Source organism: Bactrocera dorsalis, chromosome 5, assembly GCF_023373825.1.
Source record: "Bactrocera dorsalis isolate Fly_Bdor chromosome 5, ASM2337382v1, whole genome shotgun sequence".
NCBI lineage: Eukaryota > Metazoa > Arthropoda > Insecta > Diptera > Tephritidae > Bactrocera > Bactrocera dorsalis.
The window spans coordinates 46,644,042-46,667,774 of NC_064307.1; the positions used below are offsets into that span (position 1 = coordinate 46,644,042).

At 35.4% G+C, this 23,733-nt stretch overlaps 3 protein-coding genes across 7 annotated transcripts in view; 1 reads left to right on the top strand and 2 right to left on the bottom strand.

The window, feature by feature from the left end:
• Positions 1–23,733, bottom strand: part of LOC105224260 (delta-1-pyrroline-5-carboxylate synthase) — a 237,945-nt gene that overhangs the window by 98,519 nt on the left and 115,693 nt on the right. The window lies entirely within an intron of this gene.
• On the bottom strand, positions 1,664–21,855 carry LOC105224250 (alpha-protein kinase 1). Of its 5 annotated transcripts, XM_011202273.4 has the most exons (3): positions 21,620–21,855; positions 21,503–21,563; positions 1,664–4,952 (listed from the first exon to the last, which is right to left on the bottom strand). In XM_011202273.4, exon 3 carries the CDS (start codon positions 4,813–4,815, stop codon positions 1,750–1,752), a length of 3,066 nt encoding a protein of 1,021 aa, XP_011200575.2. In that variant the 5' UTR covers positions 4,816–4,952; positions 21,503–21,563; positions 21,620–21,855; the 3' UTR covers positions 1,664–1,749. The 5 variants fall into 5 exon arrangements, with proteins under 5 accessions (XP_011200575.2, XP_029405282.2, XP_049314404.1 ...); XM_029549422.2 differs by lacking the exons at positions 21,503–21,563; positions 21,620–21,855 and adding an exon at positions 6,127–6,287; XM_049458447.1 differs by lacking the exons at positions 21,503–21,563; positions 21,620–21,855 and adding an exon at positions 5,630–6,048.
• Positions 6,674–12,439, top strand: LOC105224249 (dynactin subunit 1). Its single transcript, XM_011202272.4, has one exon. It carries the CDS (start codon positions 7,097–7,099, stop codon positions 10,913–10,915), a length of 3,819 nt encoding a protein of 1,272 aa, XP_011200574.2. The 5' UTR covers positions 6,674–7,096; the 3' UTR covers positions 10,916–12,439.

The window sequence follows — 23,733 nt, forward strand, 5'->3', positions numbered from 1 at the left end:
ATAAATGACGCATACAAATCCACTGAATATCGAACTTTTTCGAATCGCCATCGCAGTTGAAACCTGACAAGTGGAATATTTGGGTAATAACCATCACATTTCTTTATAGGTAAATATAGTGATTATTATTCAGACATACATATGTATATAGATATACTCGCTTATAATCTTCTTCCATAGGATACCCAAATTTATACACCAATTAAAGAATTCAGTATTCTTCTCGGAAAAGTTCATTGGCCGCATTATTTCTAAGTGTAAGTATTAAATAATATGAACGTTGTAGTTGTAGCGACTTAAAGTGTGCAACACGTAATTTTGAGTTGACATCGTCGAATAGAAATCTTCCGTTCCGGTTTCGTAGACCTGACTGTTCTGAGAACCGAATATAGCGTCCGGAGACATTCTTTTACACATGCCTACATGTACAAAGCATAAGATCTACTAGAGCTACTTTTTTCAATATCAATTTTTTTTGACAGATCACGCTTGAGTCATATCAAGCTGTCTTGTTATCTTGTATATTCAGTATTGTTTGGCATTTCTTTATGGAAAAACTTACGCTTGAAAAACGTTTACAAATTGTGCAATAACGAAAATGCACGTTCTGTAAGAAATATGTTCTGCGCGCTTCACTCAACTTCTGGTCAACATAATCGACCTACTGAGCGTACTATTCGCAACACCATCACCCATCTTGAGACCCAGCATTCATTATTGGATAATATTCAACCGAATAGACAACGTTCAGAACAAAGCAGCCGTAGCTGAGAGTGTACACGACGACCGTGAGACTGGTATATGGAACGATTTGGCGCATTTACGTCGAGATCTTAAATTGAAAGCGTATAAAATACAACTTGTGCAAGGACTGAAGCCGCTCTTGAAAAGTTTCAAGAAGATCCGACAAGCAAAATTGTCGCATTTGAGACGAAGAGCTATTTCTATCTGAAAAAGCAACACTTTGGTGTGGTTTGTGGCTCGGTGGACTCATCGGTCCATATTTCCTCAAAAATGATGCCGTTGAGAACATAACCGTCAATGGTGACCGCCGCACACTAACCGACTATTTGATGCCTGAAATTGATGCTCGTAATCTTGGTTTCATTTGGTTTCAGCAAAACGGCACATTGGATCAATTAATGAATTTATTGAGAGAACACTTCGGTGAGTAGATAATTTCACGTTTTGGGCCAATCGATTGGCGAAGATCGTGTGATACCACAACGTTAGACTTTTTCCTGTGGGAATATGTAAAGTCTAAAGTCTATGCGAACAATCCTGATTGGAATCAGTCCTTGGAGCAAAACATCACGCTTGTCATTCGCCAGTTACCAGTCGAAACGCTCGAACTAGTCATCGAAAATTGGACTCAGCAGACCACCTGGAACGTAACCGCGGCCAATATTTAAAAGAGATTATGTTCAAAAAATAACTGCTAAAAAATGTTTTTCGAATGGTAATACACATTCACCATTAAATTTAAAGTTGCTGTGTTTTTTCTTTAAAAAAAGTAGGGAACTTCGAAATGGATCACTCTTTAATTTATCAAAATATTTTCAGCTTTCCCAAAAAAAAAGTAATTGAAGGCGTACAGCGTTGAAGCTAAAAAGTACACAGAACAGAATCGTACTAATGTAAGTGATAAATGAAAAAAATTAAATCTATTAAACCAACAAAAGATAAGCAAGCGATAGATTTATTGTTTAAAAGCAATAGTTTTACAATTTCGTTATAATTTCCTGTCGCTTAAAATAATTGATTATTTTTTAGATATTCCAACATTCCTTGAACATTAGCATTAACCTGCGCTTGAGCGGCAGACTGGGGGTTCATCTGGTTGTTTGGCATGTGCATATTTGCACCGCCATGAGCTTGGTTGCCGAAACTGCTTTGCTGCTGTTGTTGTGCCAAATGTGGAGCAAACAAATCCTTTTGTTGATGATGATGAAGCATTTGAGATGGCTGAGGGCCTGATGGGAATTGCCGGAAAGATAGTATGGCCGGATCCATCGCAGTCCAGTCATTGCCCAAATTACCGGCATTTCGATTATTTTGATTCATTTGATGTGCCTGCATTTCACTAAAGTTTGGTAATTGATGTCGTGGGGATTGCAAATGTGAATCCCAAGCGTTGAAAACGGACAAATGTGGAATATCATTTAAATGCCCCCTATTACCTACTCCCATATTTGGGAATGGCATCATTTTGCTTGTATTGTGTTCCCGCGGTGCATTTAATCCAAACGAATTCATATGATTAAAACCCGGTGGGGGCATGCGAGCACGTTGCATATTATCAATGTTGTGTTGTTGATGTTGTAGTGGGTGTTGGTGCATCATATTGGTTTCGGCGCCTACACGAATAGTGTTAATATTAGGTTTAGGGTGCTGTGGTTTAACTATTTCATTTTCCATCAGCTCAGCCAAACCCTTTTGCGTTTCTGTGAACGGATCGAATCCCAAATCGTCGTCAACAAAGGCATTACTGGAAAATTCATTTTGCATTCGACTGTGATTTTGCAGCAAATTATGTTGTGGCGTCTGTATGGTAGAATGGTGTTGTTGCAACGCCAACATTGAGTCAAGTTGCCCAAGAGCCCTATGTTTTTGCTGGTTCTGTTGATGTTGAAGTTGTTGTTGCTGCTGCTGTTGTTGTTGTTGCTGCTGTTGCTGTTGTTGCTGCTGCAAATTCGTTAGACCCGAGTGTTGCATAAACTGATAGGGATTCGAGGTATTTTCTAAAATCGTATTGCTTCCATTCATAAGAGGCTGATCATTGTTGCCACAATGTTGCTGCAACTGTAATTGCTGATTCTTATGAAAATCAAAAAATTTCGACATATTTATGCCATACAGATTTTGACTCAAGAGAAGCTCTGATGCGTGCTCCAAAGTTGTTAGTGGTGACTGCCCAATCTCAGATAAGCTGCCGAAGTGGTTTTGCACACCACTTGGTGGTAAATTAGGCTGTAATAAATTCAAATTGCCAAATAAACTATTTTGTTTGTGTAATTCGAGTAGTCGTGCCAGTTCTTTCTGTTGATGAGGATGTACTTGTTGAAACTGTTGCTCTTCAATGCCCTTTAATAAATCGGGCAATGGTGATATTTTTACATTATTCATTTGATTGGACAAGTCTTCGACTTTGTCTTCTGAACTGTTCTGCAGAGTTGTACCAGGAGAGAACAATGGCATTAACTTGTTATCGAATGGATTTAGTTGTGAGAGTGCTGGTTTTGTATTAACAAGATCTTCGCTTTCCTCAGTTTTTAAACTAGTATCTTCAAACGATTTATCCGCCAACAAATCATCTCCTTCGCTGGTTTCAGTCTCCTTGCTATCAGTTAGTTCGTTTCCTGATACTTCTGGACTTTCGAAAAGTTCTGATGTTGTATTTATATCATTGCTACTTCCACTTTCGACCTTATCACTCTCGTTTCCACCAAAATTATTCTGACAGTCCTCAATTGGCTTAATGTCGATTTCGTCGACATTTTTCTTCGAAGCCTTTGGCTTACTTATTTTGCCCTTTGCTGTACTGCAACTAATATTATTTGGTGTAACGTTACCTTCTTGGACGGGGCTGGCGAATATTGACGCATTACCATCAGCAGATGACGATTCCGAGCTATCTTTGACATCACTATTATGACTGCTATTTTCCCGCTGTGTATTAAGAACGTAACCTTTATTGACATCATTTGAACTATTTTTATTTTTTGATTTTGCACTTTTGTCATTTTTAACTTTTTCGTGTCTACCCCTCTCCTTTTTATTTTTAGCCTCACCAGAACTCGTTGTTACAGAGTCTCTATTAACTGGTGAATGTGATAAGGTAGGACAAGGATCTGTTGTGCTTTCCGGCGAAGCCCCATTAGGCGCCGCTAATAATGAGGGTGAGGATACACCAGACGAAGTTGTCGCCTGAGGAGGCGAACTGGAATTTGTTTTACCATTTTTGCTAACACTGCCATGATTACTTTCACCGCTATTACTTCCCCACACAGGCACACCACCACTACCATTTGCTTGACCTGATTCACTTGAACCGCTCGTATTAGCACTGTTTGAACTCACAACTAATGCGTCATGTAAGCGTTTCTCATATTCTTGATGTTTCCCCTGATGCATTTCCTCCTTCGTAAAGCTAGCCTCTGGATCACCCAACTCATGCAGATACATACAATCGCCTTTGGGACACACTTGATTCTTCATAAAATGACTGCAATACTTTGTTGTACCCAAACTAGTTTTTATAAGTCTGCCATCTATTATTATATTACGGGTATTGACACTTTGTATGGCTCTCAGAGCATCATTATTCTGTACATAAGTGACATAGGCCGAAGCAGACGGACCCTGTACCCCAGCATATGCGGTACTCGGATTTATCACAACTTTATGGATCTTACCATATTTTCCAAAGTACTCATGCTTCTTGAGTACCTCAGCATCGGCCAATCGTGGCGGCAAACCAACGACAAATACTAAATTCTTTTGCACCACTCTTACATTCGACAAATGCTTGCGGTTTTCAGTCACGCGTACCTTTTGCTTACGCTTTTGGTCGCGTTGTTTCTTCTGCGACTTGAAAGCCAGAATTTGCTCTTGAGTTAGCGGCGTAAAATCTGCGGGATTCTCCGTATACTCCTTACGACATGCGGGACACAGTTTATTCTCATCGGTGCGTATCCTGTGCCAGCAGAATCGGCATATTTGATACCCGCATGTGCAAGGAAAGAAGTTCAAATCATCGACCTCAAGGGGCTCCATGCAAAGTGGGCATTCAACTGAGTCTTCGTTGTTATCCATATTGGTATTCTTTGATTCCCTTTTTATTTATATCAAACAAAGAAAGGCTACAATCCAGGCAAGCACACAGAAATGCTGTAGTTTTGCAAGAGATTTTTTGTGGTCAAAGGCAGGCCTTTCTATGTCGGAGCCAGAAGCTATATAAAGAAGAAAGAGAAAAACATATGTTAAGATAAATTTATTATCATTAAATGTGTGTGTTATATTTTAAAAAATCAACTGCAAATATGTACATATGTATGTGTGCTCATATGCGGTAACAACATATATCAACAGCTGCGATAACTCAAAACACTAACTGTTCAACGTGCAATTGCATTAATATATTTTCCACGAAAAGCACAAATTTTAACTCAATATTGTCTTAAACATATTTACATGCCACAACACAACTGGTTAATCCTGTGCCATTTTGGCAAATCGCTTTTGCATTATAGCAAAGGCCATGTTTGATTTTCCAATATTGTCCTTTGTACTGTTGTTGTGATGTGCAGTTAGAAATTTGGCCATAATATCGAAAAATCAAATATTATAGCCAATTAGACTTTTCACCAAAACTTCGTGCACTACCTGCGTGTATTTGCACTTGAGTTTGTATGTATTTGTATGTGTTTATTCGATTGCCACTGCACTTTGAGAGGAGCAGATTGAAATACTAATACTTTTAACTTTAAAATCAAAACAGGAATCCAAAGGCACTACGAGCCGTCCAATCTGTCACTTAGACATGAAGCTACGGGAAAGGAAACGGAACAAAATAGGCGAAATGGAAAACGATTTCCTCGTGTGCCAACAGGCTTACACATATACATACGTGAATCAGTTGAGCGCTCGTATTCCGGCAAATTTGTTTGTATGAAGAGCTGGTGGAATCGGTACGCATGGAAGTGTGTGGCGTGTAAAATTGTGCTTGTCATAGAACCGCTATATGCATTGCATATTATTGCATTTGTGTGTGTGTCTTATTTGAGGTAAAAAAAAGGATACGCATCTCGCGCAATGCCACACAATAGCAGCAACAACCCGTTTCACCGCACCACTGTCCTCTTGAAAGCCTTTTCTTCGTTCATTCGCTTTTTAGTTTAAACTCTGGAAGGGATGATTTGCGGGTTCACCCCTTCGTATAACTTCCAATCAAACAAAAAAACACAAAAACAACACAACAATTCAATGCAATCTCGCAAATGCACGAACGAAAACAATTGGGAGCTTAGATTTTTTACTATGCGTGTATTCTTTCGCTTTTATTGTGCGTTCGAAATTTTTAAAGTAAACTCGCTAGCGCCGTTGTAGTCGCAAAAGTTAACTCACACGTCGCAGATGGGAAAAATGACGCGAAAGGCCGTTTTAAAATTTCCAAAGTTGCACACTCACACCACCATGCTACGCAGAAACTCTCGCCAAAAAGTCGCCGCTACATTCGTGGCGTGGAACAGTGAATCGTAGGATTGACGGTAAAGTTGACGTTTGAAACGTCAGACGCACTCGTGCACTCAGGAAACAACGCTTGTCGCTGTCCTCTATGTGCAACACCAACAACCGACCACCACTCTACGAAAGCAAGACAAATATGAATTTACCGCGTGTGCGCAAATTACATTTTAAAGTGTAAAAAAGTTAAAAAATCAGCAAACCTAATTTTAATAGTAAAATAATCAAGTGAACAGCTGCAAAAACGGCATTCTAACCGCCAAAATGTATTCTTAAACAAGTTTAAATTAATTTAACAAACAGTGGGTTACGTTCGGTTTGTTATAAGTGCCGCAGATAATAATAAAAGATAAACTTTCACGCGCCGTTGCCAAAACTGGGCAAAGTTTAAAAACGATTTGATTTGCTAAATGCCTGCTAGTGAACTGGTAAGTTGAGATAGTTGTCAAATACTAGCTTGTATGGTTTAATGCATTATTCGAAGCATACTTTTAGGCTGCTAAATTGGTTACATAAAATTACTAATAAAACTAATACAGTCATTGCGATATGCACACGCTAAAGCTTCTCTCAACGATTTTAAAGTTTTCCAATGCCAATTCCACTTGTGTTAGAGGGGGTTGCAATACATTTATTTATATATCAGAGATGTGCATATATACATGCACACGCATGTAGGTGTTTGAGTGTAGTGGGACGTGTAGCAACAACTATGGTGGCGATTATCCGCCATATTGACGAGCATCTTTCATTTCCTTTGCTGTATACGCTGCTGCTGTTCGTGGTTTTGTGTGAAAATAAATTCCTGCAAAAAGTTAAAATTGCGAAAATGTTAAAATAATGCAGTAAAATGGCCGAGCGCAGTTTTAAAATTGGCCAAAATGTGCAAATTGCGGGTAGAAATCTGCGTGGGCAAATAGCGTACGTGGGTTTGACCAGTTTCTCACCGGGCAAGTGGATAGGCGTGGTGCTGGACGAAAAAGATAAAGGCAAGAATAATGGTACTGTCAAGGGCACTACCTACTTTAAATGTCCAGCTAATTGTGGACTCTTCGTACGGCCAACACAATTGATTTTAATTCGGGATAGTGAAACCGATGAAATGACAGAGCCAACAGCTTTAGAGGTTGGCGAAAGCAGTGGCAGTGGCGTGAAACCAGCGGGAAGCGAAAAATTTGCAACAGCTACGCCAGCAACATCGCACTCAAGCGCTAAAGCACTGGAAAAGAGTGAAATTAAGAATCAAAAGTCTGATGGATCAACAACAACTTTGCATAAGGAAGCACCTAATAGCAACACAGTAGCAAATTCGAATGGAAATCTGCTTAAAGCAACCAAAATTAATCAACCGTTGCAAGCGAATCAACGTGTTATCTCCTCCAATACTCAATTGGAACTATCCTTTACGGGTGCAACCGTATCAGTGGCGGCACCAAAGCGCAGCAAAACTACAGTTAGTCCTTCAGAGTCATTTTGTTGTATAAGGCAGCGTTCAGCATTTGTGGAAACAGGCTTTCTGGAGATACTGCATACACAATTCACACCCGGTCACCCATTACGCTCGCCCACTGTGTTCAACCTCAACAATGGATCGCACAGTGCTCTGGCAATCAGCCCCACAGAGCAATTGCAACAACAGCAGCGGCAACAACAGAGATTTAAGGATTTGGAGGAACAAAATGCCAAGTTAAATGAGGAATTAAATGAGTTGAAGAGTCAACGCTTAGAAGACAAACGGCGGTTGCACGAACTCGAAAAGATCCGTTTGCAAAAAGAGCATTTAAGCGAGTTCAAAACTCAAATTATGGAGCAGCATAGTATGCTGCAACGGGAACTGCAACGCTGTCGACAAGAACTGAGGGAGGCTACCGAACACAAGACCATATATAAACGTGAACTGGATGAAGTAGCTGAGAACATTGAACTGCTCACGTTGGATAAGGAAATGGCAGAAGAACGTGTTGAAACACTGCAAATAGAATTGGAAACGGCAAATGAGCGTGTTGAAGAACTGATGCTAGATATTGAAATCTTGAGAGCTGAGAATGATAATTCAACATCAGCTACAACTGGCGTACGTACAGATAATGGGTTAAAGGAAGAAATAATACAGCCGTCAGTGACAGAAATCAAACGTCTCGAACAGTACAATCAACGACTGCGTGAGACGGTTGTGCGACTGCGCGATGTTTTGACACACGAAAAGCAAGACCTACAAAAGGCCAAAAAAGAATTGGAGACAAAAACATCTGAAATCTCAGAACTTAAGAAAACCAAGGAGATACTTTCGAAGCGCATCGATGTAATGGAAATGCACATAATCGACTTAAAAGAACAAGTAGACGCTGCACTTGGTGCGGAATCGATGGTTACAACCTTAGCAGAGTCTAAAATAGAACTAGAAGAACGTGTCAAATTATTGGAGGAGGAAGTAATGGAGCTCGAAGCCCTGGAAGAGATTCACGAACAAATTATTGAAGGTAACCAAGAACTAGAATTGGATTTACGTGAAGAAATTGATGCTCTCAATTTAACGATCAAAATGTTGCAAGAGGAAAAGAATAATACGCTAGAAACAATATATGATCGAGACGTAACTATTATGAAATTTAGAGAGCTTGTCAAAACATTAAACAACAATATACTCTCTAAAGATCCGCCAACAAATGTATTGGGCATTGCTACAGGTACTGGCACTTCCACATCAGATGACCTCAGCAGCACCCTCTCCAATCAGGACGAAACTCAAAGTATCGACTTTAATCAAATGTTCTCGGTGACAAAGGCTTGTGAAAGGGCTATCGACTCGCGGCTAAATGCAATTGAACTCAAACTGTGCAAAGCGCACATTGGGCACCTTCTAGCGTTTGTGCCTGAGGAGATCATGCTGCGCGGCTGCGAATATGACATCATATTGGTGCTGCTCTTACTGCAGCGTTTGTATGAGAAAATCGAAATTATTTGCCACATAATCAATGAAAAGTTTCCATCATCCTGTGAGTTTGCCAAAAACACTATATTCGAGGGATTCTCCGTACACCGCTTCGCTTTCCGTTGCAAATGCCTATATGTCTTGCGCAGCCTTAAAATGGTCATTAAACAGTTAATTTTCGGTTTGAATCACTGCGATTATGAGGTGTGCACACATGCAGCTATTTATCGCGGAGAAATGGAAACACAGGAGAAATCTATCGATGAACTGATTAAACGACTAAAAGGTGACATGCTCGATGAAAATACACCCATGGAATCGGTGGAACGAACTCTATCATTTTTCAATACGCTTTACACCAACCTCATTTGTTCGCAAAATCTTACCGAGTTAATAGACGAACAACAACTCTACGTTATGCTAGTGGAAGTACTGGATGTGTGCTTGGACTGCATCAACACTAATGCTGGAATACTGCATACAATTATACAGTTGGGAGATGAAAATACCGAATCATTTTGGGCCATGCAATTTCTAATGGAAAACGTTAATCAATTCAAGCAAAAATTACGCAAGTTACAACGGAAGCTTCCTTCTGCTGCGGTAGATATTTCAGCCATGCAGCAACAACAAATACAGCGCATACAGCATATACTAACTACGAATGAACATTTCGGCCGATTTATTAATATTTTAATAGCAACATGCAAAGATGCAACGAAGGACATATCAACAAGCAGCTTCTCCACCAATGGAGAGCGCCTATGCGACGCAGCCATCGAACATAAAAAGCTTTGGAAAATCATTATTACGAACTGTACAAAATATGCTGCTGAGGAAAAACCAACACCAATTGCCTTATTCCATCATTGCATTCAGCAGCTCGACGAAATAATCAATGAGCTCACTATTTTCATCTCGGAGAATGAGTCTGTGCGCAGCGCAAACAAAAATACGATGTTCGTACGCTCGTCGGCTACTACGCTGCTGCAACGCTCAATGCAATTAAAACAACATTCAGAGGATATAAAGAGTTTGAAGCACTCATTGACCGAACGGGATAAGGAAATCAAAACACAAAAATACTTAGCGAAAATGAAACAGAACGAATTCTCTGAAATGCAAATACGAAAAGAGATCGCCGAACGTAACTTGTCAAAGGTGCAACGCAGCCAAGAGGAAGCTCTGATGCAGATTACGGAATATATCGAACAATTCGACAAGCTAATATGCCAACGTGAGCATATAATCGCGCAATCATTCAATATTATAAAAGAAAAACTATCTGCCATGGAACAGAACCACGCACGTCTTGAGCAGAAACTTATCTCACGCAAGGCAGTCATGAATATTTCAACAGACGAAAGTTATCGCGAAATCGAAACACTTAATAAGTGTTTACGTTACGAACGGGCGGAACGTTGTAAGCTGCACATCGACGAAATGAAGTTGCGCATGCGCAGCTTCGAGCCACTATATGTGCCACATCAAATGCGTATGGTAGACGCAACGGAAACCCGACTCGCCAAGGAGTTACTAACGCTGAAAAACCAATGGATTCTTTCACATATCAAATTAAAACCAGTTACGGAAAACGAACGTTACACGCTAAAACGAAAATCAAATGAACTGCTGCAACGTACATGGAGCACATATTTTAAGACACATCCTCACCGCAGCGCGTCAAATAATTTCGGCGATTTCGGCACGAAAGATGTAAATCAAATATTTAATTAAGTTAGTACTTCTTTCACTTCAAATATTTAACGGTGGCCTATAGATATGTGAATTAATAAGTTTTTTTAGACTAAATTAGTTTGATGCTAAGGCAGTGATTGTCGTAGTTATTGGAAAGTAATATTTTGCTTTAATTCGCCCAACTCTTTAGCTGTTCGAGTTGAAGATTATATTCTTATGAATACTTTTTAGTGAAATTTGTCTCTATAAATATAACAAAAAGCCTTTATAATGTGATTTGAATGTGATCAAAAACACCAATTATTTTTTAAACACTATGGATTATTCTAGAAATGGTGTATATGATTTTCAAATTTAGTTTTTATTTTATATTCATTCATTCAGAATCAACCAAAATCCTTCTGAAAACAGTATTACTTAAATATCTCATCTTTTAATTGATGACACCAAATCAAATCAATTAAAAGACCAATAATGATAATAATAAATGAAAGTATCAAATATAAAAAAGAAAACATTGGAAATTAATAGTCTTCTCTAGAATATAATTTTTTATTACTACCATTACATATCGTCACCTGAAATGCAAAATTACATATCATCAAAAAACTGAAAATGTGTTTTTTATTGCTTACAATTTACTACATATCGCTCATTTGCTGCAAGACCGGCATAAATCAAAAAACGTGATTTTTGAGTTAATGCTGCAGAATTGTTCGTTATATCAGACGTCAGGTTGCGTGAAAAATTCATATGAAGACCTCCTATCTGCTCCGCTTGAGAAGGGGTGTAAGGTTGGAGTCACCGTATAAGGTTATAGTCAGTTGAAAACTTTAAACGCGTTTTCTGAAGAATCGATTTTTTGACTTATACCGGTCTTGCAGCAAATGAGGGATATGTATGTACGTATATTATGTATTATATTTTTCATAAAATTTTAACCTCCCGCTGTCAGATATAACCAGTATATAATCACATTATAACCAATATATAACAGTTTTATAACCAAAACTAAAATTTTGTTTCCATATAAGTGATTTCTAATATATCGATTTTCCTTCGCCTGTGGACTTGTGGAAAGTGATGTTACGTTATTTTGCATTTTAGATGACGATATGTACTTACATACATACATATGTATGTACTATATATAATAAATTATAACAAATAATAACTAGTTATTATCACCATTCTTTCAACTATGGTAATACGAGTATAAAGCTATGTTATTGGCTTTATGGATATTTATTAAATTATAAATATTGTTATTTACAATAATCGAAAAATTACTCTTTGCTAGCATAATTTAGCATACTTTAAACAAATTTTTAGTGCATTTAATGAAATTGAGAATATCGTAGTTTTAGAAAAAAAACTGGTAGAATAAACTGGAGCGAAGCTTAATGAGTGTGTAACACTAATCAGCAGAAGCATATGTACTCAATTTATAAACTTATTTTAAACAACCTACAAAAAACAGTTATAATAAATAAAAGTTAGATCTTCATACAGAGTAATGGAGTATTTTTTGAAAATTGCGAATAAATTATTTAGCTTCTTTAATGGTGTTGTCATTTATTGTTGAATTACCTACTGAACAAACTGTCAAAATATCTGATTTTGTCTTACTCATACTTATATTTTTACAAATTATTCCAAAATAATAAATTTTAATTTATGCACCATAAAAAACTTGATTTTCAAATTTAAAGTGCAACAGTGCTTAGCTTATTATTCCAACCACTGACCTTTCTCCATTTTATAACATTGATCAACCCTCCGTCCAATGAACCGCAGCGTATACTTACATACATTTAAAAAAGAATTATGCTAGTGTTATGTATATGCTCTTCGATACTAAAGGCTACACGCACGCTCATTGGATTGTTACACATTTCGATCGGCATTGGTCATCCCTTATTGTCTATGTATATACTTACTTATTTACGTCCGTGCATCTAATGTATGTGCACTAAAATGCAGATATTTTAACAGTTACCCTGTAATAGAATATCTCTGTTCAATACTTGCATGACCACCATTTTATTTCAGGCCTTTGTTGCCATTTTCTAAGGGGTTAATGTCAATATTTCATAAGTGGTGCGTCGGATATTAAGGTTTAATGTAATTATTGTCTTTATTTTTTTTACGTTTTTAAAAATGCAAGTAAATCTAATATTTTATAGCAACATAATGAGTTTGATAGTTTTGTTCACCTAACGATTGATATTTGTGTTATATACATATATGTATATAAATGTATATATTTAAATTTTATCCGTCTGTCCGTCTATTTGCGAAAGCGATAACTTGAGAAAACATTATGAAAATTTGTAGACATGATACTTGGTAAGATAGGAATGACGGTATTGAAAATAGACCCGCCCAAAAAAGTAATCATCTGATAACTGAAAATTTTTTTAATTCGGGTGTGGTCCCGGCCCTAAACCGTTTAATGTCACAAACCTCTAAAGTTAATTTAAACTTGATGAAAACAAAATCTTTTAGCGCCTTTTCGTACACGAAAAACAATCAAAATTAGATGCTAACCACCGTCATTGAAGCCGCTATATAACGCTTGTATTGAAAACTTCTGAAAGTGATAACTCACTAACTAAATATCTTTAGGTGAAATCTCATTTAAGTATATGCATGTCACGTCTACTTTCCATATAACATAATTTCGGATTACATTTAAATACTTTACTTTACACAAGTACCAAAGAAGATATCGGGATAAAACGTATGTCATTTCAGGCAAAAACAGGTCAAATCGAACCATAACTTTGCAAACCCTAGATACCTCACTGGTCCTCACTGTTTCTAGCTGATTTTTGACTAAAAATATCGGTAAAACTATGAAAATTTTGTTGAAAGTTTCATTGAAATGCAGAGTGATTCTTTCGTTCTTGCGCCAAAAATGAATAAAAACTTTCCCTAGCCCCTAATACATACATATGTAATGTAAACAATTTCGAACTTCCCAATGGCCATTATACCGGATCGTATCTCTGTCTAATAACAGTATAAACTAATACTTAGAATGGATAAAAACAGGTTAATACTTATCCTAGCTCCCAAATATCTATTGTAAAGATTTTCAAACATTCGGCTGACTTTATATCCTATTGACTGATAAATCTGTAAGGTATCTTAGGAACTTTAAGTGAAGATATAATATTTGATATACTATAGCTTAATTCTGATTATATGAAAGTGGCCTACGAATTACCAGCACCCCTGTACAATATATGTATACCGATTTTTCGTTAATTCTAACCAACCGTATACCGAAGGTATTGAGCAATTTATGAGGTATGTCTCTAAAATTGTATAATAGTTTTGTTCACTTAACGGTTGTATCATCTTAAACTAATCGAGGCTTAAAACATATAAATTATAAGAATGACGAGACAAGTTCGAATCCGGGTGACTGTCTATTTCTCTGTCCATGCAAGCTATAACTTGGGTAAAAACTAAGATATATTGATGAAACTTGGTAGATATGTTCCTTAGCACCATAAGAAGTTTGGTATTTTAGATGAGTGTTACAAGACTACTACCGCGCCCACAAAACGACAAAAAACTAAAACGTATACATAGCAATAACTAAACCACACATTAAGACTACCCTCATTATGGTTTTCTTAATAATTAAAAAAAAATTAGGTTAAAATCCATATTTCGGGATCTACTTGTTCTTTATTGGCGTAGACACCGCTTGCGCGATTACAGCCGAGTTTACAACAGCGCGCCAGTCGTTTCTTCTTTATGCAATGTAGTGCCAATTGAAGCGAAGCCAGGTCCTTCTCCACCTGGTGTTTCCAACCGAGTGGAGGTCTTCCTCTGCCTCTGCTTCCCCCGACGGGAACTGCGTCGAATACTTTCAGAGTTGGAGTGTTTTTCTCCATTCGGACTACATGACCTAACCAGCGTAACCGCTGTCTTTTAATTGAACTATATCAAATGTCTCATACAGCTCATCATTCTATCGAATGCGATATTCGCCGTCGTCAACGGACAAATTACCATAAATCTTCCGCCGAACCTTTATCTCGAAAACTTGTAACGTCGACTCATCAGATGTTGTCATCGTCTATGCATCTGCACCATAAAGCAGGACAGGAATAATGAGTGACTTATAGAGTTTGATCTTTGTTCGTCGAGAGAGGACTTTACTTCTCAATTGCCTACTCAGTCCGAAGTAGCACCTGTTGGCAAGAGTTATTCTGCGTTGGATTTCTATACTGACGTTGTTGTTGGTGTTAATGCTGGTTCCAATATAGACGAAATTATCTACAACTTCGAAGTTATGACTGTCAAGAGTGATGTGGGAGAAAGTTGCAAATGCGACTACTATTTGTTTGACAACAGGAGATATTTCGTCTTGCCTTCGTTCACTGCCAGGCTCATTTGCTTCGCTTCTTTGTCCAACCTGGAGAAAGTGGAACTAACGGCGCGGTTGTTGAGGTCAATGATATCAATATCATGGCCAACAGCCAACAGCTGTACACTCTTATAGAAGATGGTACCTTCTCTATTTAGTTTTGCAGCTCGAATAATTTTCTCCAAGAGTAAATTGAAGTAATCACACAAAAGAAAATCACCTTGTCTGAAACCTCGTTTGGTATTGAGAGGTCCTCGGAGAGGTCTTTCCCGATCCTGATGGAGCTTTTTTTATTGCTCGCGGCATAAAGGCAACTCCTTTTCGTACTGGTGCGTGTTGATTTTCTTTTAGTGAATATTTAGTCAATTTTGATTTTCCGGGTCTAAAAACACACTGATAAGGTCTAATCAGTTTGTTGATGGTGGGCTTTAAACTTTCACACAATACGCTCGATAGAATCTTATATGCTTACCCCAGGTAGTTGGCGCAGATTGTGGGGTCTCCCTTTTTAGATATTGGGCAGAGCACACTTAAATTTCAATATTTTTTTTTTGTTTCCAAATGCGTCTCGCTTCTCTCTTCAGCTCTCAGTATCTATCCCACCCCAACACGTGTCAGAAACTACTCGACCGATATCAGCCCAATTCGATACATCACATTTTTCTGATATCCCTATGCCAAAGTGAAAAAATGGAAAAAATAGGAGTGCAACCACCCCTTATGCGGTATACAAATAAAGTACCAATTAATATAACGGACTTAAACTTTGCATGAATAATAACCAAAAATGATCCAAATCGAACCGAAACTATTGAAGCCGCTAAGTACCGAATATGTGGACCACAGTGCCTATAGTTGTCTTTTTATTGAAAATATCGATCAATAAGTGAGATATATATTTGAAATTTGGACAGAATTCTTTTTTGATAATAGTATGTTTGAATGTCAAAAATGAATCAATACTTCTCTTAGCCCCCATACACATAATATGAAGATGTTCGAAATTTAGGTTTTTGGTGATGGTATGTGAGGTACCTTAATGAAACCCAAACAGTATTTAATTAGAATGTGGTGCGTTAGTAGTATATGGTATTGGTTTAAATAGATAAAATCGATTAAGGATGCTTTAGAATAATTTTCGCTTTTATTGTAATCCATTCACGATTTCGTCCAATAATGAAGTTAAACACTTTAGCTACATTTTCCAATATTTCCAACACCTGAAGGTATTTAGCCGGCTGCGATTTTTGCATGTTGGAAGAGTATAAAATATTCGGTTATACCCGAACTCAAACCTTCCTTACTTGTTAATATTTACTATTTTGTTAAATTTTTAATTAAACATTCCGAAAACTCATATGTAGGTACATACCTCATCTCTCTTGACATCTCAAAAACAATGATCTAGTCGTGCATCATCTTCATTATTGGTTCATTAAATTCAAAAAAGAAATATTTCGTTAGTGGATTGAAAAATCTCGTTATTGGACGAAGGAAAGAACTTAAAATTAGAATTTTTGAAACTTTGAACAAAAAAAGAACACAGTAATTGGTAAAATTTTCGCCATTTATTGGCTTGCAAAATACTTCATTTTATGGCTAGATAATTATATATGTACTATATATGTATGTATGTTTTTCAAAATTTGAACAAAATTGCTTCATTACTTTTTGATAAATCATGTTAACCGACTTAGGAAATTAAGTTTTGTGATAAACGCGTCTAAAGCGAAGCGCTATACTGACGTTGCCTGATGGGTGGAACTTCCGAAGGGTCCCTTAGAAATTCCCTCAGAATTTAGTTAGATCGATTTGAAATTTTAAAATATTTTAAAATACTTGCATTTTTGCTTTCATTTTTTTCATTTTTAAAAATTTCAATGTTTAATCAATCTTTGTTTTTGCAAAAGTACTCAGCACTAATTAAGAACACCTTTTAAAAAATTTAAAATTAGTTTTTAACTAATTCACTAAAAATATTCTCTCTAGATAATTTATTTGGTTAAATTACCTAAAAAATACTTAGATATTTGATCAAACGCATATGACGATTTGTAAATAATAAGAGTGGAAATGTATTAAATGTTATGAGTTTGAAAATTCCATTAAGCATTGTCTTTACTACTTTTCTAAGAACATCGATTTCAGCAACTCTGTATACTTCTCGGAGTTAATCAGGAACATCTAGGTTGCATTTCTTCTCATTCGGAATCATGACGTTCTTCTAGTGCCTATACTTTTGAGAGCAACCCGACCTGTTGTCTTTGTACATATTCGACAAACTTGGCTGTTTTCTTTCATTTTGTACCTCCAGTTTCTCTCAAAACACACACAAGAAAGGCATATTTTTTCTTACTTCTGTGCACAAGTCAGTCTGTTTTTGGTTCCTTCGATCCGAATTCGCAATCTCAGCTTTTTGTTACCTTGTGTCTTGGGTCCGTTACGTTAAATAAATTTTTTAATAATTGCGAACAACTGTCTTAGATATTACAATTCTGAGTGCAATTTGTCGATTCAACAGGTGTTATTTAAAAAAACTATTTTTTTTTCAAATTCAAAAGCAGTTAGCGTTTTTTCCTTGCCCATGTTTTTCCCTTTGTCATGACATAAACATACATACTTATGTATGCTTCTAGCAAATAAAATTTAGCCGAATTGCCTTAAGAACCAAAATTGCATTCAATTTTCTTACGGTTGAATATTATCAATATAAATTATAAAAACGTAAATATTTTATCCATGTAAACATATGTATATGGGAATTTCTAAGGGACCCTTTTTCAAATATTAGGAATTTTATAATTTTTAATGGGTAAAATTAAACAAAAAAAATCTTCTTGCTATTATCGCTTGAAATAGGCTTTATAGTCATAAAAATAAGGTTCCAGTTGATTTATATTGAGAAAATTTTGTTCAAATGACTTTAAGCATATATAGTAAGCCCACATCTGCTTTCCGTCATTCCACCTCTGAAACCCTAAACGCCTTTTTTCAAAACTACGCTGCGAGTAACGGTATCACCAGATTCATTCCGAAATAAGTACAGACCGATGATTCCGCCAGATCAAAAACCACACCATCAATTTAGGTGAATGTAATGATTGCTCATAAATAATTTTTAGATTTTCTTCGCACCACTCAGATGAAAGTGAGCCTTGTCGAGGAAGATTATTTTATTAGATTGTTTGATTGGAGAACGATTCTTTTGTTAATAAAATGGAATAATATGTTAACGCTGTTCTTGCGTATATCTTTCCATGATGAAATTGTAAACTGTACTGAATACAATGAAAAGTTAGAACTACGCCATAGATATACCCTCTAATATAAATTGTCGGTTTTTCAACATAGAACTTCGTTGCACACGAATTTATAATGCGCAGTAATTTGCAAACGGAGGAATAACGCCCTTAAGAGTGTTAGGACTATGTGAGTCTTTATAAAGCTTTTTATATGTATACTTTTAAAAATATTCCAGATAATTTCGAAAAAAAAAATCATTATTAACCCTGAATCTCTGAAAGCTGAATTTAAAGAGAACAAGAAGAAGTGTTAAATTTGTAAACCATTTAAATATAACCAGGCGGAATAGTTAGTATCTTATCACAATATAAAAAAAAATAACATTATAACATTTTATACAAATACACTGACCCTATTCAGACACTAGAACCTTTATTACAAATATTGGGTCCTCGTATTTTGTAACAAAATGTGTCGTAAAATCAGGAAGTTGGAAAAATTGAGTGAAAATAATGGAGAAATTTGATACATTTTGAAATTTTTGTAGAAAAAAGGAAAGAATGCCACGCCAGCCACCAATGAAATTTGTGAAGTTTGCGGAGACGATGCTGTATCAGTTCGTGTAGCACAACAATGGTTCGCCCGCTTCTGTTCTGGACATTTTGAAATTTCAATTTCCACTGATGAAAATATTTACACTGATGGAATAATGTCTCTAGCAGAAAAATGACAAAAAGTGGTCAACCAAAATGGTACATACTTGTTTATTTATTTATTATTATAAATATAAAAAAATAAGTTAAAATTTGATTAGAAATGTGAAAGGACTTTTTCGACTATCCAATATTATATTTATAGTATTATTAGAATACCAGAACAGCACTCGGCCATATAACATACAGATCGATTCTGGTAGCAAGCAACCAGCTATGTTAGGAATAGATGGTGTTTACCTCCTATAAAATATTAGATTGCTTAATTTGAGTTAGCAAATTGTTAGTTTCTCTAGCGGCAGTTTAACATTTTCGTATCGCAAGTTAATTACGTGAGCACAAACAGTTTCAGATTATAAATCATCATTTCATTGTTGTGATGTAGTTGGATTATAAGCAACTTCAATATTTACCAAAGCTTCATTAATACATGATAAAATGATACGTTTAAGAAAAATTTGCACAATATTGATGTTTCGTACTCTAAAAAATTATATTGTGGCTGTGCATAAAATTTATTTATAAAAAAAATGTTATTGTAGTATTTGCCTTTGAAATAAATGTACATCAATATATACTTCCCATTTGGATGACGAAAAGGCTAAATTTAAACTTATACTAACCCTTTCCACCTCACATAATACATATGCCTATCAGAGTTAAAAGCCAAAGCGTTGGTAATGGTTTAATAAATGTTTTTAAAGATACTACATACATTCATATCAATGTATTTGCTTGCGGAAAGGTATGAACAATTTTGTGCTGCTGTCACCATCCCATACCCAGTTCAAGGAAACATTAACATGCCGAAATGTGGAGTGTGAAGTGTGAAATAAGTATGTTTATATGTGATCCAGGATAATTGTGTACATGTATGTGTGTGTAACACATCAACGCGGTTGACAAGTGGCGAGATAAAACATATTTCTGAACTCTCGACGTTTTACCGCTATAGATAGCCCTTATTCGCCATATCAATTTTTTGAATATTTAATTTTCAATTAAGCTTTTTGAGGAACAGTTACATGAAAAGTGCATTTCGCGTCAAGCCACTCAATTATTACAAAGTAATGGCAAAGGTAAAAATCAACTTTTCCAAACTTTTTATATTTTCCATACTCAGGCGCATAAGTAAGGGGCAAAATTCAAAACAATTCAACTCTATTTTGTTATATTACATTTAATCGAATTCATTAATATTGTTGTTGGCATTAAAAGTTAGCATATCATTCAAAGATGTTGACTACTGGTCCACGTTAATTTTTTTTTATTTGTGTGACTGTGTTTTCTATTGAAGTTCTTTATACAACAATATTACTTGGTTTAGTACACCAAAGTTTAAGAAAAAACACACACCCATAATACCCTTCACATATACAAAAATTCCAATGTCCGATCGGAACATTTCTTTGAGGATTGTACCGTTCCTTTGGTCAGTATTTTATAATGTTTTTCGAAAAGATATTGTGCAAATAAAAAAGTTTTCTATACAGCAACTTGATTTTGATTATTCACTTTTTATGGCAGCTGCTTCATTGGGAGAAAAGGTGTGCAGAATTCCAAATCGATATCTCAAAACTGAGGGACCATTTTGCGTATGTACAGACAGACGAATGGACAGATGGACAGCGCAGATCTCCGACGTTTCCTTCTTGTATTACTAACTTCCTGACAAACTTAATATACCCCGATCATAGTATAAAAATCCGCTATTTAAAAACCTATGATAGAAAGTAAAGTGTTCAGATTTTTTTATAAAACTCTTCATTTGCTGGTGTTTTTACCTTCGTTTGTGGCAGTAGGCGGAATATAATTTTGTTGTGTATGAGTCATGATTATATTCACTCTTTTAAAAACAAAACATTGAAATAAAATCAATAATTTAAACATTAATATTTCGCAGCATTTTATGGAGAAAATAGATTTTATACGGATTATAATAAAACGACTTTTCGAAATAGAAAATAATAAAATTCAACTACATTGCAATTGATGAAGCAATCAATTCTTAATATTTTTATATAAAAATGTTTCCATATTAGATTCATGTTTGAACACTTCCAACATATTTTAGCCCTAAATAGCACTTTATTTGATATGGACGATTTTACCTTGATTTGCAAAGTATATTATGTATATATGTATTCGCATTTAGGCAGAGCTATATATTATATATGCATATATTTGTATATACAAATGAAGCCCTAATGTTAAATCACACAAAACACAAATATTACGCATTCTTGAACTATATTTTGACAACACTTTTAAACATTCACTTACCTGGTCCAATTTTCCAAACCTTTGCAAGTTATGAGAAGTGGCAGACGCACCAATTTAACTCCTGAAATGAAATTATTTTTCGAACATAAACTAAATTTTTTTCGTCATTTTGCTTACTTGGCAAAGTTGTTGCACGGCAGTATCCCGATGTCTTTGCAGACAAAATAATTTTAGCCAGTGAAGAATTATGCAATTCAACTTTCCACACAAAAACTATGAATGTTAAGTTGCATAAAAAAAGTAAATTTTCACAATAAGAAAGGAAAAATCTTCTTTAAAACAATATAAATCCACTTGTGCGATTCTTTTACTGATAGAGACAGCGCGTTGATTATTTTGACAGATCACAACAGCTGATCTTTGTATTCTCATTGTGAACTGTTTATAATCGAAATAATTATAAAGAATATTCGAATGTCACAGGTAAGAAGCAAAAACGAAATGACATAAAGCTTTTGCATTTTTCATGAACATATAAAATTTGTTGCTACAAAATACTCATTTGTAATTAAAGTATCTTTGTTTCAGTTATTATTTCAATACTTATTAGCTAAACAATAACTAAAATACTGAACACAAGTTACAAAGTTATCAAGCAATTATTTTAAGAATATTCACTGAAATATTCTACTCAGAATTATGGGAACTCAAAGTTTTTTTGAAGGTAAACCGTGCAACAACCGTTCTTTAAAAGTTTAATAAATTTCACATAAAATATAAAAAAATTAATAATTATAAAATTTTTGTATTTTTAGTTGAACACTATTTATTGAATCTATTCATTCAATTTTGTAAGAAGTTCACAAATAAGTTGCTCCCTAAGAACAAAAACATAATATTCAAAATTGTATGTACATCCCTGATTAGCGCCATCTATTTGTGAGTTCTTTTTTTTTAGTTTCTATAACAACCACAATCCTTACTCATAAGTTAGCAATCGGTTAATTAGCCAACACCGCTACTAGAGATTTCTATTAAAGTTTCGAAAGACCAAGTAATACCATGTTCAGACCGAAAATTTAAAAGATTCGATTACATTAAAGCATTTCACTGCCGTTAGAAAGATCAAAAAACAGCTATTATTGTCATTCAGGAATTCACATCGCTTAATATTTATCAAAAGAAAAGATTGTCATACAGTATTTAAAAAAAAAACCGTCTTTTTTCAAATATTTTCCATATAATAGAAATAATGGATGCATTTTTTCATTTGTTTAGTCGATTTTCAGGTGAAATTAGATCCATTGCTTTAAAAAAAGTTTGTTTGTTTACATTTTTTCCCCTTTGTAGTGTCTAAATCAGCTGTGATAATATAATGTATTTCCAATGCTGACAAGTAGATGGCGCAAAATCAAAGTCGCACAGAGAGATTTTGTGTGGATCAGTTTCAAATCATTTCAATGAAGTGATTTGGAACTGTCATTTTTCGATAAATTTTTAAGATTAGTGGGATAATCCATTCAACAGCCAAAATCGTGTGATTAAGTGTCGGTCTGAACATGGTATAACAATTCTCACAGAAACGCTTGTGTACATTCATCCCTTTCTTAAGAAAACGCTTTATGAGTTAGAAAGTGTGTATGCTACTTATCAATGTTGGGGGAAAAACGGAAATCAATAGTTCTTCTAATTTATTTTCATACAGACAAATGTTTTTTTCTGTCTGCTTTTTATAGAACAGATTTATTGGGAGATCCTGCGTTTTTATCATAATTGAGTACAATGCTTATCTGTATTATTTATTTCTAAAAATTTTTTTTACACACATATTAATCAACAGAATTATTTTAATTATTACGAATTCCAGACTCAACCTGGGTTTTTTTTTGTATTTGTCAGGCGGGTTCAGAGATATGGGGTTTCTACTTAAAGTGGGCAGTGCCACACTCATTTCCCAATTTTTACCTGGCTCTCGTAAAGCCCTCTCCCACCATCCCGGTTGTAAAATTTTATGTCTCTAGCACATTTTTATATTTGATTTATCGCACTGTTAGTCGTTTTTACGATTACCGTTATATAGGAAGAGGACGGGGTTATCTTTTGATTTCATTAATTTTATGGTGTAAAGCTAACGGGATTGGTCGTGAGCGATTTTGGTAATTTTGATAACGGTTCGACTCAGTGTGAAGCTTCGAATAGTCACTGATTTTTGAGATTTTTTTAAATGTTGAAATTAAGTAAACTGTTCGTTTTTTTTTGTAAATAAATACATTCATGACGAATACAAAATG

Coding starts and splice junctions, on each gene's coding strand:
- LOC105224249 (XM_011202272.4), top strand. CDS start 7,097: ATGGCCGAGCGCAGTTTTAAAATTGGCCAAAATGTGCAAATTGCGGGT.
- LOC105224250 (XM_011202273.4), bottom strand. CDS start 4,815: ATGGATAACAACGAAGACTCAGTTGAATGCCCACTTTGCATGGAGCCC.